At 41.9% G+C, this 16437-nt stretch overlaps 1 protein-coding gene across 8 annotated transcripts in view; it reads left to right on the top strand.

Moving 5' to 3' along the window:
* LRRC28 (leucine rich repeat containing 28) overlaps positions 1–16437 on the top strand; it is a 50434-nt gene that overhangs the window by 29010 nt on the left and 4987 nt on the right. For 7 of the 8 annotated variants that reach the window (XM_083586890.1, XM_083586892.1, XM_083586897.1 and 4 more), the window contains 4 exons: positions 1108–1314; positions 7857–7959; positions 11174–11349; positions 13242–13401. In XM_083586890.1, the coding sequence (XP_083443016.1) occupies positions 1108–1314; positions 7857–7959; positions 11174–11349; positions 13242–13401 (646 nt within the window). The remainder of the gene's footprint in view (positions 1–1107; positions 1315–7856; positions 7960–11173; positions 11350–13241; positions 13402–16437) is intronic. The other variant, XM_083586893.1, reaches the window with a different exon arrangement.

Here is a 16437-nt window from a genome sequence, read left to right as displayed (position 1 = left end):
CATTGGAAGCAATCTTACTTTAATCAAGATCTGATGATTGCAGTTTTCATTGCAAGGTTTGCAGAAAACCCATGAGAATTTACAAGAACATTTTCATATCGATTTGTGAGCCTTTCCCCCATTTAGGGAAAGTAGTTTCTCCTTGCACCTATCAGTTTCTCCATTGTGTCTAATGGAGCTTTAAATTAACATAGTTGCATGTGTACTTGTTGGAGGCAGCCATCATAAAAAGGAGTTAGCACAGCTTTGGGAACAGAGTCTTCTAGAGGCTATGGCAAAGGAAGTATCTAAGTTGCAAAGTAATCTCTTAAGTGCAGTACTACCATGTGTGTAATCCTAAACCATCTCGAGAGCCAGTGTGGTGTAGTGGTTAAGAGCAGTAGACTCGTAATCTGGTGAACCGGGTTTGCTTCCCCGCTCCTCCACATGCAGCTGCTGGGTGACCTTGGGCTAGTCACACTTCTTTGAAGTCTCTCAGCCCCACTCACCTCACAGAGTGTTTGTTGTGGGGGAGGAAGGGAAAGGATAATGTTAGCTGCTTTGAGACTCCTTCGGGTAGTGATAAAAGGTAAAGGTAAAGGTACCCCTGCCCATACGGGCCAGTCTTGCCAGACTCTAGGGTTGTGCGCTCATCTCACTCTAGAGGCCGGGAGCCAGCGCTGTCCGCAGACACTTCCGGGTCACGTGGCCAGCGTGACAAGCTGCATCTGGCGAGCCAGTGCAGCACACGGAACGCCGTAGTGATAAAGCAGGATATCAAATCTAAACTCTTCTTCTTCCAGTAACCTGATTGATGGTATGTCATAAATAAGAGAGCTTAGCAGATGCTGTGAAATTGTTCAGAGCCTGCCATAGTCTTCATAGTATAGGTTAGTCCTGCACAAGTTGCAACCCAGCTAGTTGGAGACAACCTGTATGGTGTTCACTTGTATCTTGGGTAGCCATAACAAGCCTTGGGAATGGTGCTGTGTGACAGTGGATGCCGCAATGTGTAAAATACATAGGTTCTTTTCTCCTTTTGAATAGCACTCCTGTTAAGCTGCTCTTTAAATATTGTGGCCTACAATGCAATAAAATTTGATGTGGTTTTTTTTTGTGTGTGTGTAGAGGTTGGAGACCTTAGGGAGCTACAGACGCTGGACATCTCAACCAATCATTTGATAACTTTGCCTGAAAAGCTGCATATGTGCCTCTCTCTTCAGTACCTAACTGCTGACCGGAACCATCTGTGGTATGTCCCTCGCCATCTCTGCCAACTTCCTAATCTTAATGAATTGTCAATGGCTGGAAACCGCCTTGCGTTCTTACCACTTGGTGAGTGATTCTGTCTTTTTCTCCCGCACCCCTCATTAAGCTATGGAATTTGCTTCCACAAGATCTAGTGATGGCCACCAACCTAGATGGCTTTCAAAAAGGGTTAAACAAATTCACGAAGGATAAGGCTGTCAATGGCTACTAGCCACAATTGCTATGTTCTACCACCACTGTCGGGGGGACACGGGTGGCGCTGTGGTCTAAACCACTGAGCCTAGGGCTTGCCGATCGGAAGGTTGATGGTTCAAATCCCTGCAACGGGGTGAGCTCCCATTGCTCAGTTCCAACTCCTGCCCACTTAGCTGTTCAAAAGCACGTCAAAGTGCAAGTAGATAAATAGGTACCGCTCCGGCGGGAAGGTAAACGGCATTTCCGTGCGCTGCGCTAGTTTCACCAGAAGTGGCTTAGTCATGCTGGCCATATGACCCGGAAAAACTCTGCGGACAAACGCCAGCTCCCTCAGCCAGTAAAGCGAGATGAGCGCCGCAACCCCAGAGTCGTTTGCGACTGGACTTAACTATCAGGGGTCCTTTACTTTTACCTTTTTACCACCACTGTCTGAAGCGGTGTCCTTCTGAGTTCCAGTTGCTGGAAATCAAAGGAAGGGAGAGTACTGCTGTACTCAGGTTCTGTTTTCAGGCTTCCCGTAGGCATCGGGTGAGCCACTGTGAGAACTGGATGCTGTGCTAAATGGGCCGCTGATCTGTTGCAGCGGGCTCCTGTTATGGTATCTTTCTGTCTTAAAACTAAATTATGTCAAGAACATTACATAACAGTACATACAGTAATAGATTAATATTGTGATAAAGGAAAATCAGAAAAGACAGGGAAAGATAAACACATCCCCTAAGTTGTACACTTTATCATGCCAGGTTAAAATTCCCATTCTTTTGTATTCGAAACTCCAAGGGCATCTGATGCATAATTGACCATAGGCCTTCAAGCTGAGCATTGATGAACTGTTGGCTTAGCCAAAGTTAATAGTTCCCATCCAGTCTTCGCCGGGTTATTTTACTTTCTTAGGGGTGATTTGTGAAGTGAGGTTAAGAAATACAACTATTTTTGTTGTTGTTGTTACTATTAAATATATAAAATGAGGAGATATACCTTATTATTTAATCAACTGGCCAAGAATGCCACTTTTTCACTCTAGGATAACATCATTGTTCCAATATTTACTTCTAAATCCCTGTTTGCAACAACATTAATCTATAGTGTTCCAACTCGAGTCCTCTTGCGTAGTTGAGGTGACTGAAACTTAATGTTGTGATTGAAATTGTTTTCTTTCCATGGAAAACAGGAGTATGATTTTGTACCTGTTAAAAAACCACACATGTATTGCAGTGACAGAGGCATCATTAAGATGTCCTTTAAAAATCCTGTCCTGGAAAGCCCCATTTTTGAATTTTTGAATGACTACTGAAGCCTTGAGCTTTCTCTGAAGAGACTACTTATGTCAGAAAATAATTACAGACTGTGGCCTTAGGTTTAAGGGATATGCATATGTAAAATGCTGTCTAGTCTGGTGAATGAAGTTTATGAAAGCCTTCCTTTTTTGCTGCTTTGTAGGAGAGATTTCTTTACAGAGGGCTTTACCCTTAGTTTGGTTTAAATGGTCACAGATACACACACAAGTTGTCTTAGTGCATGTTTGCCGTCCTAGATTTCATGTTCCACAGGCTGGTTGCAATTATGTCTACTGAATACATTAAAAAAACAAACCCACATACTAACAAGAAAAAAAGATGCTATAAAATTAGGTTTGGTGGTTTCTGGATTTGTAATAATGTTCTGATTGAGTTGAATAAATGAATTCACCTATTTAGACTGGCAAAATTATACGTTACAACCAGTCCATTTATTAGTTTAACTGTTGATAGCATCTCTTGATATATAAAAATGTCTTTAGAAATAACTTTATAATGAGTCTGTATTTGACAAGCCTGTTTTAATTCTGAATAGACCTTTGCATGTTAATGTACCCATGTTGAAAATACATCAGCTGGTAATAAACTGGAGGCAGGTGGTAAATGAAGGCAGTTTGAGAGTAAGATATATGCCCACGGTATGTGTAGTTGTCATACTTTCTTCATCTGGTAAACAACTTCTCTTTGTTTGAACAGAAATGGCAGTGGGACGAGAGAGACAGAATGTGGGTCTATGCATATACACTGTGGGATGTGAAGCCACTTTCAACACCTTTAAAAACAGTTTTTGGTCTTCAGCCATAGTTGGTGCCCCACAGTATTTTGCAGATACCAGAAACTGTTATTTAACGTAATATGCAAACTGGATCAAACTACACATGCTACTCAAAAGGCCCACTTGCTCTCCCCCAAAACTTTCTTCAGCCCACTGGGGAGGAAACAAAGCAGAGACTGCATTCCCGTTTTCCTCCAATAAACTCTGATTGTAAGCCAAGGGGGTGGGAGGAATAGCTTACCATTATTGTTTGTTAGGGAACAAACCGTAAGTGCCAGTTCACATGTAATGGTAAGCCAGCTCTGGTTTCTATCCTCACCAGCCTACAGAAGAAAGAAGTGGGGAGTAGCACTTCAGGGATTTATCATGCACTAACACATTGCTCATTTGTTTTAAACCATAGTTTAGCTTAAACCATGGTTTAAAACGTTGTGTGGACAAGGCTATTGTCTGAGAAAACTTTAATCACTTAACCATTTTAGATCCCATCCAAGGGAGGTGGGATCTAAGAGAAGAGGCGAGCTGGCAAATATGATTTTGGGCTTTAGTCAGCAAGGCCTTCCAGAAGCTGTAGACACCTATGTAAAGTGTTAGCTCAGCTGTTTTATTATATGGTTATATTTGCTCGATATTTTGTTTTTATTGTACTTTAGTATTTTATATTGCAAGCCAATGTATAAGTACAGTAAGGTAAAGGTAAAGGGACCCCTGACCATTAGGTCCAGTCATGACCGACTCTGGGGTTGCGGCGCTCATCTCGCTTTATTGGCCGAGGGAGCCGGCATACAGCTTCCGGGTCATGTGGCCAGCATGACTAAGCGGCTTCTGGCGAACCAGAGCAGCGCATGGAAACGCCGTTTACCTTCCTGCCGGAGCGGTATCTATTTATCTACTTGCACTTTGACATGCTTTCAAACTGCTAGTTTGGCAGGAGCTGGGACTGAGCAACGGGAGCTCACCCCGTCGCGGGGATTCGAACCACCGACCTGCTGATTGGCAAGCCCTAGCTTCTGTGGTTTAACCCACAGCGCCACCCGCGTCCCTATAAGTACAGTAGTAGTTACCTATTGGGGTACGCAGGTGGCACTGTGGTCTAAACCACTGAGCCTCTTGGGATTGCTGATCGGAAGGTTGGTGGTTCAAATCCCCGCGACGGGGTGAGCTCCCGTTGCTCGGTCCCAGTTCCTTCCAACCTAGCAATTCGAAAGCACGCCAGAAAGTGCAAGTAGATAAATAGGTACCGCTCCGGTGGGAAGGTAAACGACGTTTCCGTGCACTGCTCTAGTTTTGCCAGAAGCAGCTTAGTCATGCTGGCCACATGACCCAGTTGTCTGCGGACAAACGTCAGCTCCCTTGGCCTGTAAAGCGAGATGAGCGCCACAACCCCAGAGTCGTCTGCAACTGGACTTGACTGTCAGGGGTCCTTTACCTTTTTAGTTACCTATTATAACTGAAACCTTACATATATGTTTGTGTGCACACAGACATTTATTGAGGATTTGCGTGCCCATAGTGTTAAACAACTGGGTCCCGTTCTTCTAAGTGTGGTAGACAGAGGGGTTTATTGTCCCCTCTTTTCCCTGCTTCCTTTCACTGTAGGGTTAATGAACATCAGTGCAGGCACATAAGACCTTTTGTTCCATCTTCAGACATGTGGAATGCATATGCCAGTGCCTTGAGGTTAAAAGGGGGGAGGTGATTTCTTGAATTGGGGTTTGTTCAGGACTCTTACCATTTGGTCAGTTCTAATAGAAAGGCTTTGATCTTGTACTCTGGTAGGAAGAAAGTGGAAATGTTTTAGACAAGCTACAGTGCTTAAAGCCACATGGAAACTTTCTTTGTAGCTTCAGACGGGCAGCTTCCTTAATCTGTGAAGCTCAGAAGGAATGTGTTTTTGGCAAAGAACATTTTGCAATATTTATTATGTTATCTGATGCTTAAAACTTAATGGCAACAGAGGGTGGGCAGACCCACTTACAGGAGCAACTACTAAGCATTTAGAAAATCTTTTGTGGTTTGGCTTGGTATTGCTTTTAGTCTTTTTGAGAAGTTCAGGATGAAAAGTAGCAAGTACTAATGCAACAAGTGCATTGATTTTTGTGTGTATGTCTACGCAAGCTTCTAAGCTGCATGAGGACTGGTTCCTGAAAAGTCTTCAGCATTGCAAGGGGTTAGACTAGATGACCCTTGGAGTCCCTTCCAACTCTTGGAATTCTGTGATTCTCAGTGGAAAAGAAATTAGGGTTATTCTACACTTCTCAGAAATGACTCTTGTTCTTATCAATTCATTTGAAAGATTTCTAGTCCGCCTTTCAGCCAAAGTTTCCAAGGCAGCATCCGAAACAAAACAAAACAATTTAAAATGCAATGATTAATACCAAAATTAAAATCACAGCACCATTGAAAACAACAGCTGAAACCAGACATACAAGCAACAAGAAACCAAAACCAAAAATGAAAAAAACCCCATGTACTTAAAACCGCAGAAGAATAAAAAGTTTTCACCATGTGTCACAAAGACAAACTTAGGGAGAGCTCTTCAAAACTACCACTCAAAGGACCCTGTCTGTGGTTATCACCCACTGCAGTCAGGACGCAATAGCACCTGGAGCAGGGCATCTGAGGTACAGTGTAGCTTAATAAATAGGCAGGTACTTTGGGAGCAGGTGGTATTAAGCCAGGCTTCCTGAACCTCGGCCCTCCAGATGTTTTTGGCCTACAACTCCCATGATCCCTAGCTAGCAGGACCAGTGGTCAGGGATGTTGGGAATTGTAGTCTCAAAACATCTGGAGGGCCGAGGTTGAGGAAGCCTGTATTAAGCAGTATAGGGCTTTGTGGATCAGCACCAGCACCTGTTTTTTAAAATAACAATGAGAATTCTCTAAGCAGATGGTGACATTCAGTAATCTCATTACCATATTTTGAATGAACAACTTTAAATTTCTGGGTAGTTTAAGCGCAACCTTACACACAACAAGAAATGCACAGATAATCCTATTTCTGGTCTATTCTCTCTCATTTCTGCATTGATCTGAGATTTCAAAAGGCGAATGAATCATTTGTATTTCTAAATACAGATTGAAATGCATACTTAAAGTACATATTTTATCCCAAAAGAGTATTTAAATACTACTTTTGTTTTGCATTTTGGTAAACAATAAATTACCAAATTTGTATCACAGAATTTAGAGAAGTATGAAATCCAAAGAATAATCATGCTCCGTTCAGTGTATTAGCAGAATAGGTGCAAATTTCATCAGCTTGTTATAAAATGGGGAGACCCAGGTTTGTTGGGAGGATAAAATGGGAAGGGAATAGAATGCTGCCAGACCTCCTTGGTGAAAAGCCAAAATAAAAATGGTGTAATAATGCAATAAATGGTTAAAATAAGGCTAGTTTGTGCTGGAAAAAAAATGAATGATAATGTGAACAGACCCAGCATAATACACTTTTCAAAACCAGCTTTTGGAGGGGGAAGACATAACATAAAACTCTTTCCTTGCATAATTTGGCACAAGAGTCTTGCCCTAGGTATACATCTCCTGGCACTGTCCAAACTTGACTACTGCAATGTGCTGCAGGGCTGGAGGAGGATTTTGTGGTCCACAACTCTCTAAATGGTACACCTCACCTAACTCGTAATGAACGTCCATAGTTCCTTATTCCCCAGTGGATTATGGGCTAGGTCAGAATAGGTGAAAGGAAGTTGGTGGGCTGAAGAGGAATGGTTCCTTAAAGGTTTGGTTTTTACATCAAAACCATGCACCCTAGAAAAGGCTTTTTTGTGTGTGTCCATTACTGGGGTGGGAGCGGGGAAGCTTGTATTTCCTTGTAAAGAATGTAGCAGCTCAGATTGCAAAAGGATACTGTGTGTGCGTGTGTGAGCATGTGTAGTATATATCTGCAAACTTGCACAGAGTACTTTTTTTCTTTACTAGTAACATCATTGTTTGTCTTGGAGTCAAATAATCTTTGAGAGAGAGACTTGGCAACCCCTTTAAAAGGATCACTTAAGAAAATTGGAGCTCCTTTGCATCCTTTTACCTCCACCAATTCATAAGACTCCTATACTATAATGTATTGAGAGTGAGTCTATGCTTCATTTGCTTCCCAGAGAAGAAATAGGAACAGGGGATTGACTTGAGGGTGAATTTACACTGGAGAATTCTCTCCTTGCTTTGCAGCAAATTTCATCTATTTTCCTAATAAGAGATTTTTTTTGTCAACCGCCATGGATATGAGTGTTCATTGACGCAGAACCAAATAATGTGTCTTTAACTATTTTGGATATCTCTGCCAGGGTTGTGATTCCTTCATTTTCTTTTCCTTTTAAATCCAGATTTGGGTCGTTCTCGAGAACTTCAGTATGTTTATGTGGATAACAATGTTCACCTGAAGGGACTTCCCTCGTACCTCTATAATAAAGTCATTGGCTGCAGTGGGTAAGTATATGAATTAAGTTGCTGTGTAGCCTCTTATCTTCTGAAGCTTCCCATAACAAGTACAGGCTGTCTCTTTCAAGTTAAACTTTACTCTGGGTGATTTTTATTCATCACATCACATTACTTTGAAGAGATTACTTTGACTGCCAGTACCCTCCAATTGTGCTAAATCTCCTACATTAATTTGCTGAATATCCAATACTTACAGCGCTAAGCCCCTGACTGGTTGTCTGTCGTGTTTCTTGATGTTTTAGGACATTTGGGGTGATAGCATTCAACATGAAACATGGCACCAACAGAATAAAAGTATTGACTCAAAAATTTTCTAAATATTTCTATGACTCTGCTCTGTCAGTGTATTTTGATGCATAGTGTTCTGTGGGTTTTTCAGTACCAAATACCTCAAAAGTATAATGTGGGCCAGACTTTCTTTCTACCTGTATTTTGCTTTTTAGAAAAACCACAACCCTATTCATGTACTGTGGGGTAGTGTGCTGAATCTTTTTATACTTGTTTTTCATATTAAGGCGGTAATTTTGTGGTGAAACGTATTCCCTTAGCAAACAGGATAGCATGCCTCTGTTTAATTTGGATTCATTTGTGCTTTAAAAAGCATCTCTCTGTGTGCTTTAGGCACCCTTGGCAAAACTTGAAAAGATGTACATTAAAGAAAATGGTAGTTGCAGGTATAACCCGCTGTAGGTCTCAGTTGCCTTCTGTCAGGTGGTTATGTAAATTGATCTATATGGATACTGTACACTTTTCTTATGCTGGATAAAAAAAGCATATATCTGGCAAAAGAGGTAGATGCTGAGAAATAGCAGCCACAGAGGTGAACACGTAGCCTTCTTGGAACAATGTTGTAGTGATACGTGAAAGGGTGAGCTGTACATTTTCTTCATTAATGACTGCCAAATATATTTACCGTCTATGTAGTAGAGATAGCAAAATTTGAAACAAGGCGTTGCTTCTTTCACTTTTTGTCTCTGAATCGTGAAGATAAATGCATACCGTTCCTTGCTAATGCCAAGCAGCACCTTTGAAGACAGAATTAACTGTGTTGTATTAAGTAATATCGTTGGCATGTAAATCTTGCAGCCAACTTGCTGGAAATTGCTAATGTGCAGCTGGTGTCAACCTAGAGGGTTCATATTTCTTTCATGTTCCATCCTGAGGCCACATTATAATATATGATTTATCCTTGCCTGATACAGGGAATGGCTTACTGAAGGTTCCTAGTGAGCTTCATGGCTAAGCAGGGATCCTAACAGTCTAACTTAAAAGCCTTCCTTTCAAGAACATGGAAGCAGTGCTTGACTTCTCCACTCCTCATATTCTCCACTTCATTCTTTTTGAGTCACTTGGCAGAATGCACCAAACTCCAGAAAATCCACATTTGGGCATATTGTTCTCTCTTTCCTGTTCACATACTGACCTTCACTCTTCACTATGATCTCTTTGAACTAATTTCCTTGAGTACATTGCCACTTCTGCTTTAAATCATTTGTGACCCTAGAGTTGCATAGTGTTCATCATAGCCTTCTGGGTAAGCCATCACACTAGTACAGTTTGAAGAAAGCTTTGTGTGCAACTGTCTTGGCATCTGTTGAGGCTAATGAAATATGATGAACTCAAGTTGGGACTGTCACACTGGAAAGTCTTAGCATGCTTTGTTGTAAACACAGAAACGTGTCTTGTCTGTGGAGACTCTGTAGTCCCATTCTTGAAGCATGATGCTTTGTAGTCTTCATGCATGTGAGAAAACTATAAGCTGGGTGTCCTTCCCAGTAAGTTCTCCTCCTTTCCTGCGATGTAGGTGCAGACATTTCTTGTCTCATGGTCTCATTTTTTGTGGAGCCCAGGAAACGTTTTCTTAAGGAAAGCTCTGTAGGAAAAAGAAAATCCTGCACAACTACGTGGCATTGCAGTAATGCTTTAATAGCTCTAAGGTAGTTAGTTTTATTCAGCCTGACAGGTGGGAAATCAACGATCACTCTAAAGTGATTGATTCTAAAGACAGAGACCTCTGATGGTCAGGTAAAACAAACACATGTTTATCTTTGGAATTGTATTGTACTAGGAAAGCTTGAGTTACACTGGTATTCAGAATTTGGCAAGGAAAGACCACTTTGCACATTTATGTCCTGAAGATGTACACAGGCGCTAGCTAAGAATGCCAGTGGTAACTACGAAAGCACAGCTTTGAAAACAATGTATTAATGAGATATGTTCTTGGGGTGTCGGAAGTACCTGGTTTCTTGTATGAAGGTACACACAATAAATTTTTGAAATGTCCCTCCAACAAGATCATCATGACAGATGTGCATTGTTTGTGTTCTTGGGATTTGGTTTTTGCTTATACCAACATGAAGCAATGTTCTCCCTACCTCACTTCAAGAACTTAATGTGGGATCTTGTTCAGTTATTGATACAGAGGATATGCATCCCATTGGGATCATATCTTGTTTAAAAACTCATTAAAACAATTCATTTCTGCACAAGGGGAGATATTAAAATAATAATGATATATGAATAGTACTAATAGTAATTAAAAACACCATCACTTCACATTACAGATACAGTAACCAGTGAATGCATCTTAAGTTAAACATATGCATTAATACATGCCTTCCAGGTGTCCTAATAGATGTATGAACAGGAACTAGACATCTATATGTAATATGTTCATACATAACCATGGCAGTGAGGTCCTCAAACCATTCATAATAGATAGTGGATATTTATCCTTCCAGGCTTGAGGTATAAGTCTCTTGGCAACCATAAGGGCTCAGAAAGTCCATTTTTGTCCTTCCACTAATCCCTGTGCTACAGGAATATAATTTGAAAGTACATGAACATCTGCAAATATCAGGGATTTCACCAGTACAAAATTGATGTGTATAACAACTTCAGACCAAAAAAGAATATTAGCACTGACGAAACTCACACCATGCGATTCAATAAGGAATTCGCAGCAATACACTTGCCAACATCTATCTCTTTTGAACAATTACTTCCTATACATACGTGGAGTCCAATATACTCAAAATATTTATTTTTGTTGGATCATTCTCCTCTGACTTAATGCACAGACAGGCTGAAACGAGGTGGCGCACTTTCAAGTATCGGGTATCTTTAGAAGGCTTGGGTAGGATTTTTCATGATATTTTACTCCTTTTAAACAGCTTTCCCCTTTCCTCAAATATTTTTCCAGCTGTGGTTCTCCTGTTCAGAAGTCAGAGGTGAAGCTTCTTACCTTTTCATCAGGACAGTTGACAGTTTTCCTCCCAGCAGAGGTGAAGTCAATTGGGTCAGAGTCGGACCGCGTTCTGCCCTTGCAAGAGATGGCCATGAGGATGCTGTATAACACATACTGCAGGTTTTTAAAAGGTAGCTGAACGGTGATTGCATTCTTGCAACATTAATGTTTATCAAGCACCTAAATATCTAGACTGTGTAGTGAAACAACTATAAATGGACATCATATTTCTTTGTGTCCTCACTGTCTAAGCAGTTGGGGTGCATAAAAAAGTAAGGACAGAAGGGAAGGGGAAATTAAAACCAAGAAATGAGATGTCAGCCCCATAAAGATGAGTAGTTAAATGTATGTAGATGGGAGAGGTGTGAAATGAATTGGGGAAAGCATAAGAGAGTAGTTGTGTTTTGAGAACTTTTGAAAGCTTGTAGATGGGAGAAGTGTGAATATTAAGGGAGAAAATTCATTTCCAAGGAACAGAGATGGAAAAAGGACTAAAAGATGGTGTTTCATGAGCATATTGAAACTGCTGGAAGCAAAAGGAGGAGTATAAAGAGTTGGGGTCTAGGACACTTGTAAATTAAACAGAGAAGCTTACAGTGAGAAGGAGAAGCTTATGGTAAGCACAGTACTTGAAGCAAGTAGACTTTCAGTGTGCTGTGAAATTTGACTCAGGTTCTCAAAACTCCAAATCAAATGGCTTCCCAAGCTACATTTGCAATAAGAACGAGAGGCCCAAAAAGACAGCCAAGTGTTAGCTAAAAGGCATTTAGGAGTCTTTTCTTGCACAGAGCGTAGAAAAGGCCAGAGTCTTTTCGCAGTCCGCAGCAGAGAAGCAACTGTCTTTTAATGGGAGAGTAGAGAAGCAGAAATAATAATATTCCTGCGGCAAGAGGCAATGCATCATCCAACAATGCAGCTCCTTCTCAGGCAGCCAGCTCCAGAGCTGGCAGGCTCGTTAAGCATGAGGCAGAAAGAAGCGCTTGCAGCCCGTTGGCCATTGCAGTGCAACGTGACAGCTGAGCTGCTTTAGTTCTGCCCCAGTTCAGGCTCTTTGTTGAAAACTGGCCCATGGCTTGTCTGCTTTTTGCATCATGCTGCCACATGGGGCTTCAGCTCCTAACAGGAACTTGAATGTCAAGCTATATCTCAAAAGTCCTTGGGAGCTAATGATCTCTTACTCTGGGAAGTAGGGAGGCTGGAAAAACATAATTAGGATGAATATGAATGAGCAGATGAGCCCAATTGCCAAGAAAATGGTGCAAAGTTAAAAGCCAGCATTTTGCTACTCCAACCATATCTCTTTGACGCAGTTATGTTTATTTAGGCCAGCAATGGAATGTTGGCCCAGAACTATGCACCATATTGCAGGGAATTTGGCACTAATCAATGGGAGGAGGTATAGTGACTAGCAATAATGCACTTGAGATCTTTCCCTTTATATAACTAAAATCACTGTTACTGCTTGATAATAGGTTTTATTATCATTTCGGTAGCATTTCAAGCTTTTGAGTTGCAAGTCTAGAAGTCTAATGTTGAAGGGGCAGATTACTAGGCCCTGTAAAGCTATTTAGATTAATCATAGAATTGTTGAGTTGGAAGGTACTCGGGGGTCATCTAGTCCAACCCCCTGCAAATGCAGGAATCTCAACGACAGCGTCCATGACAGATGGCCATTCAACACCCTCAGGGATGATCTTGTTGCATAATATAACCACCATTCCAACTCTCATTCCAAACATAAGCAAGACAGAAAGCAGGAGACATTTCATGATACTGCATCTGAAAACTGGAGAGGATTTCAGTGAAGAGGAAAACAAGAGAGCTTGTGCAAGCAGCAATCTATTTTTTTGTGAGCAGAGCTATTCCCTGTTATTGTGCTCCCCCTCCCCCCCCCCCAGTTTACCATCAAAGCTGTTGTTTTTCCGTTCTTTGTTCAAGTGTGTCCATCTTGGTTGTAATGTTAAAATAGCTATGAATTTGTTTTGTTGAAGTCACCGTCTCTGTGTTTCCCCCCCACCTCTAGATTTGAAGTTCCTGAATCCAATCTCATTACCCAGGAGTCTCTTGGAATTGCTGTACTGCCCTCTGGGACACTGCCACCGTTGCAGCCAGCCCATGTTTACTATTGTCTACCCAAAGCTCTTTCCCCTGAGAGAGACGCCAATGGCTGGATTGCATCAGGGGTAATTACAGGGAAAATTACATTGGGGGTTTAGACCTTATGCAAGGGCTTCAGTTACAGGGAAAGGCATCTACACAGGGCCATGGTTGTGCTGCTCTTATGCGGTTTCAGTCTGTTGACTTCATATACCATATTCACTTTATTCTTAAGGCTCCAGTGCCTACCTTGATAGCAAGCAGCAACTGTACAACTGTATCAATCAATCAATCTCCTTTATTGTCATAAAAGAGTGTGTTGTATACATGGATCAGAACACAACACAGTCAACGGAACATAGTAGGGTAAAACATAGGATAAAACTGTCCAGATATCATGAGGTGTGAAGATGGCTTTTAGAACCTATGGTGATGTACTTTCATAGCGTCACTCAGAAATCTTGCCATATAACTGTACAACTGATTATGTAATATTTCCTCAAAACGTTTTCACAGTGGTGAATTGCTTAATTGGCAAGTTTCTTGGAAGGTTCATTTTTTCCCAGTGTTGTGAGCTTGCTTGGTCATTGACTAGGAAGCAGAGTAATTTGGAATTAATTAATGTCCCTTTGAGAGCAATAGGGAGTATAGGTAGGATATTGATATTTAAAGGGGAGGGAGAGAAAGTTTGCAAATATTCTTGGCACCCAAGTAGCCCACACATTTAACACACTGCCAGTCTACCTTCATTTTCCACCTTTGAATCCGTGAGAGCTAGAAGCTTGTCTGTCTTTTTAAGAAAATGCTGGTATTTTCAGAACTCGGAAAAGAAGCCATCCATGTCTAAAAAGCTCTGTTATGCAGCTTTCCCCCATGATAATCATACTTTGATTCCCCATGACTAAAGAAGTAGCCTGTATATATTGGTGACATTCAACTAACAGATAAATTATCAACTATATGTTTCTTTCATCACTTCAAATCAGAACTGAATGATGAAGGATAAAATAGAATGATGAATTTGTAACTCGTGACATTGTGATGCTCAGCAGAGCCCAATGGTAATTAGCAAAGCATTGCAGCCGTTGGTGGCTGCCTTCTGGCAGGAAATAAGATGAACCAGTTGCCCTTTCTGCAAGAGACTTTTCATCCATGCATGAAAAGAAAGCATGTCCACTTATAGTATTCATGAGCCTCTTGTGTAAAACTCAAAAAGAGAAGAAAATCAAGAAGCCAGGCCTTCTACAACTTGCCTTGTAATCTTGTGGAATCTAATTTGGCTAAGAGAAAAGGGCAAACCTCTTCTTCTTTTTGGTGTCCTGCTCAACTTATGATGAAGGACTAGCAATGGAAGATCTGACAATTGCTATGTGGATGTGCACAATGAAGCCAGGAGGCTTTCCTCTCAATAAACTTCATTTAATTTAGTGAGAGCAATGTGAGAGCAAAGAATGGCTCTTGCAGAACTCCCTTTCCCTCCAGTTGGACCTGTGGCAGGAAAACTGCTTTGCTAGCTTGGGCCCTTAATATGCTGCTGGAAGTCTCCTTGCTGAGTAGCTATTACTTGACATTAGTTGTGGCAATCGGCAACTTCAAGGTGGTGCCTCTTCCTGGGCAACTGCCAAGGTCCAAATCTTGACGGTCCTCTCCAGGAAGAAGATGCATCTTGGTTCCTAAACTGCCTCTACCTAGAGCGCTTTGGACCAGTTGGTGCCCCTAAAGCCAAACATCTAGGTTTTGGGATTTCTTTTTCATTTTCCTTGTCTTTTCCCCCTTCCTTGCAATCTGCCAGTTTGAGTTAGAGGTGAGGGGGGAAACCAGCAACCACAGGGCTGTGTAGCCCCAGTCATCCCTCTCCCTTCTGCTCCAGCCTTCTCCATAGTGGCTGGGAACAAGGTGGATCCCAGTTGGCTGTTTCCTGGCACCGTTGGCAATGAAGGAGCACAATGATGGCTAGCCTCTGGCGTGGGTAGCAGGCTCGAGACACAGTGGCAGGAGCAAGAGCACAGAGGAGGCAAGCAAAAACCCACAGGCTATGTACCTAAATGTCACAAATTGTCCCAACTCTCTCACTTATTCAGGTAGAGTAGGAGGAAGACAGGATTTTTCATACCATGGCCCATAGCATGGAACAGGTTGCATCCAATAACATGGAGGAGGAAGGCCAGCCAGCGTCCTCCATGCCAGGCATGAGATTAGTGCCAAACTCCTAAGAGATGCCCAGAGATGATTAAATTAAATCCTTCCTACTCCCAATTCCCATTTTCTCCCTACTTAACAATAGATCGGGTGCAGGGGCAGATTGCCCAGGGAACTGAAGGAGCCCAGGTAGGGGGAAAGAGACAGCACTCCCTACAACAGAAGGTGGTCTTTCCCCAAAGAAACAGAAGAGGAAGAGAAGCAAACACAGCTGCAAGGAAGGCCCAAAACAAGCAGGGAAAGGTGATAGATCCTGCTGCAGGGACTCCTCCTCTGCCTCCCAGGCTTCTCTGCCATCATCCTCGAGGTACCTCCCAGTACCAAGACATCCGAGTCAAAAGCTATGACAACAGGCCCATAAAGACACAGAGGACAAAAGGCAATGAAAAGAAGTACAACTGGGGGAAAGTTCCAACAGAAGGGCCAACGATTCTTCTCTCTGTCTGATTCAGAGACTGGGAAGCCTCCCCAGGAACTTTTAGTCCTCCAGACGTTGCAGAACTGCACCTTCCATCAGCCTCAGCAAGACTGGCCAAAGGCCAGAGATGGTTAGAGTTGAAGTTCAACAACATCAGGACAGCCAAAGGTTCTCCATTCTTGCCCTAGATGAAGTTCTCATGGAAACCAAAGACAGAAAAGGGCCCTACCTCTGGCAGAGAAAGGGATTCCAGAACTATCCACCACTCAAAAGATCAGCTCTGACAGATGATTTTGATCCAGATGGTGCTGGTCCTTCAAACTGACAGTAAAGTGCTGTTAGATTTACTTATTTTGTGACACTTTTCAGGACTAAAATCCTTTCAGGTCAGCTCACAAGCAAAATCAATGATATCAAAATACAACAAAACAGTAGGTACATTAAAACAAGAGCAAAAGCCATAATTTTATGCTGTAGGCCTGATCAAAAGGTTTCATCTTCACAC

This window comes from Podarcis filfolensis, assembly GCF_964270895.1.
Source record: "Podarcis filfolensis genome assembly, chromosome: 14".
Classification (NCBI taxonomy): Eukaryota; Metazoa; Chordata; class Lepidosauria; order Squamata; family Lacertidae; genus Podarcis; species Podarcis filfolensis.
The sequence above is the reverse complement of the archived record's forward strand: the minus strand, read 5'-3'. Positions and strand labels throughout refer to the sequence as shown.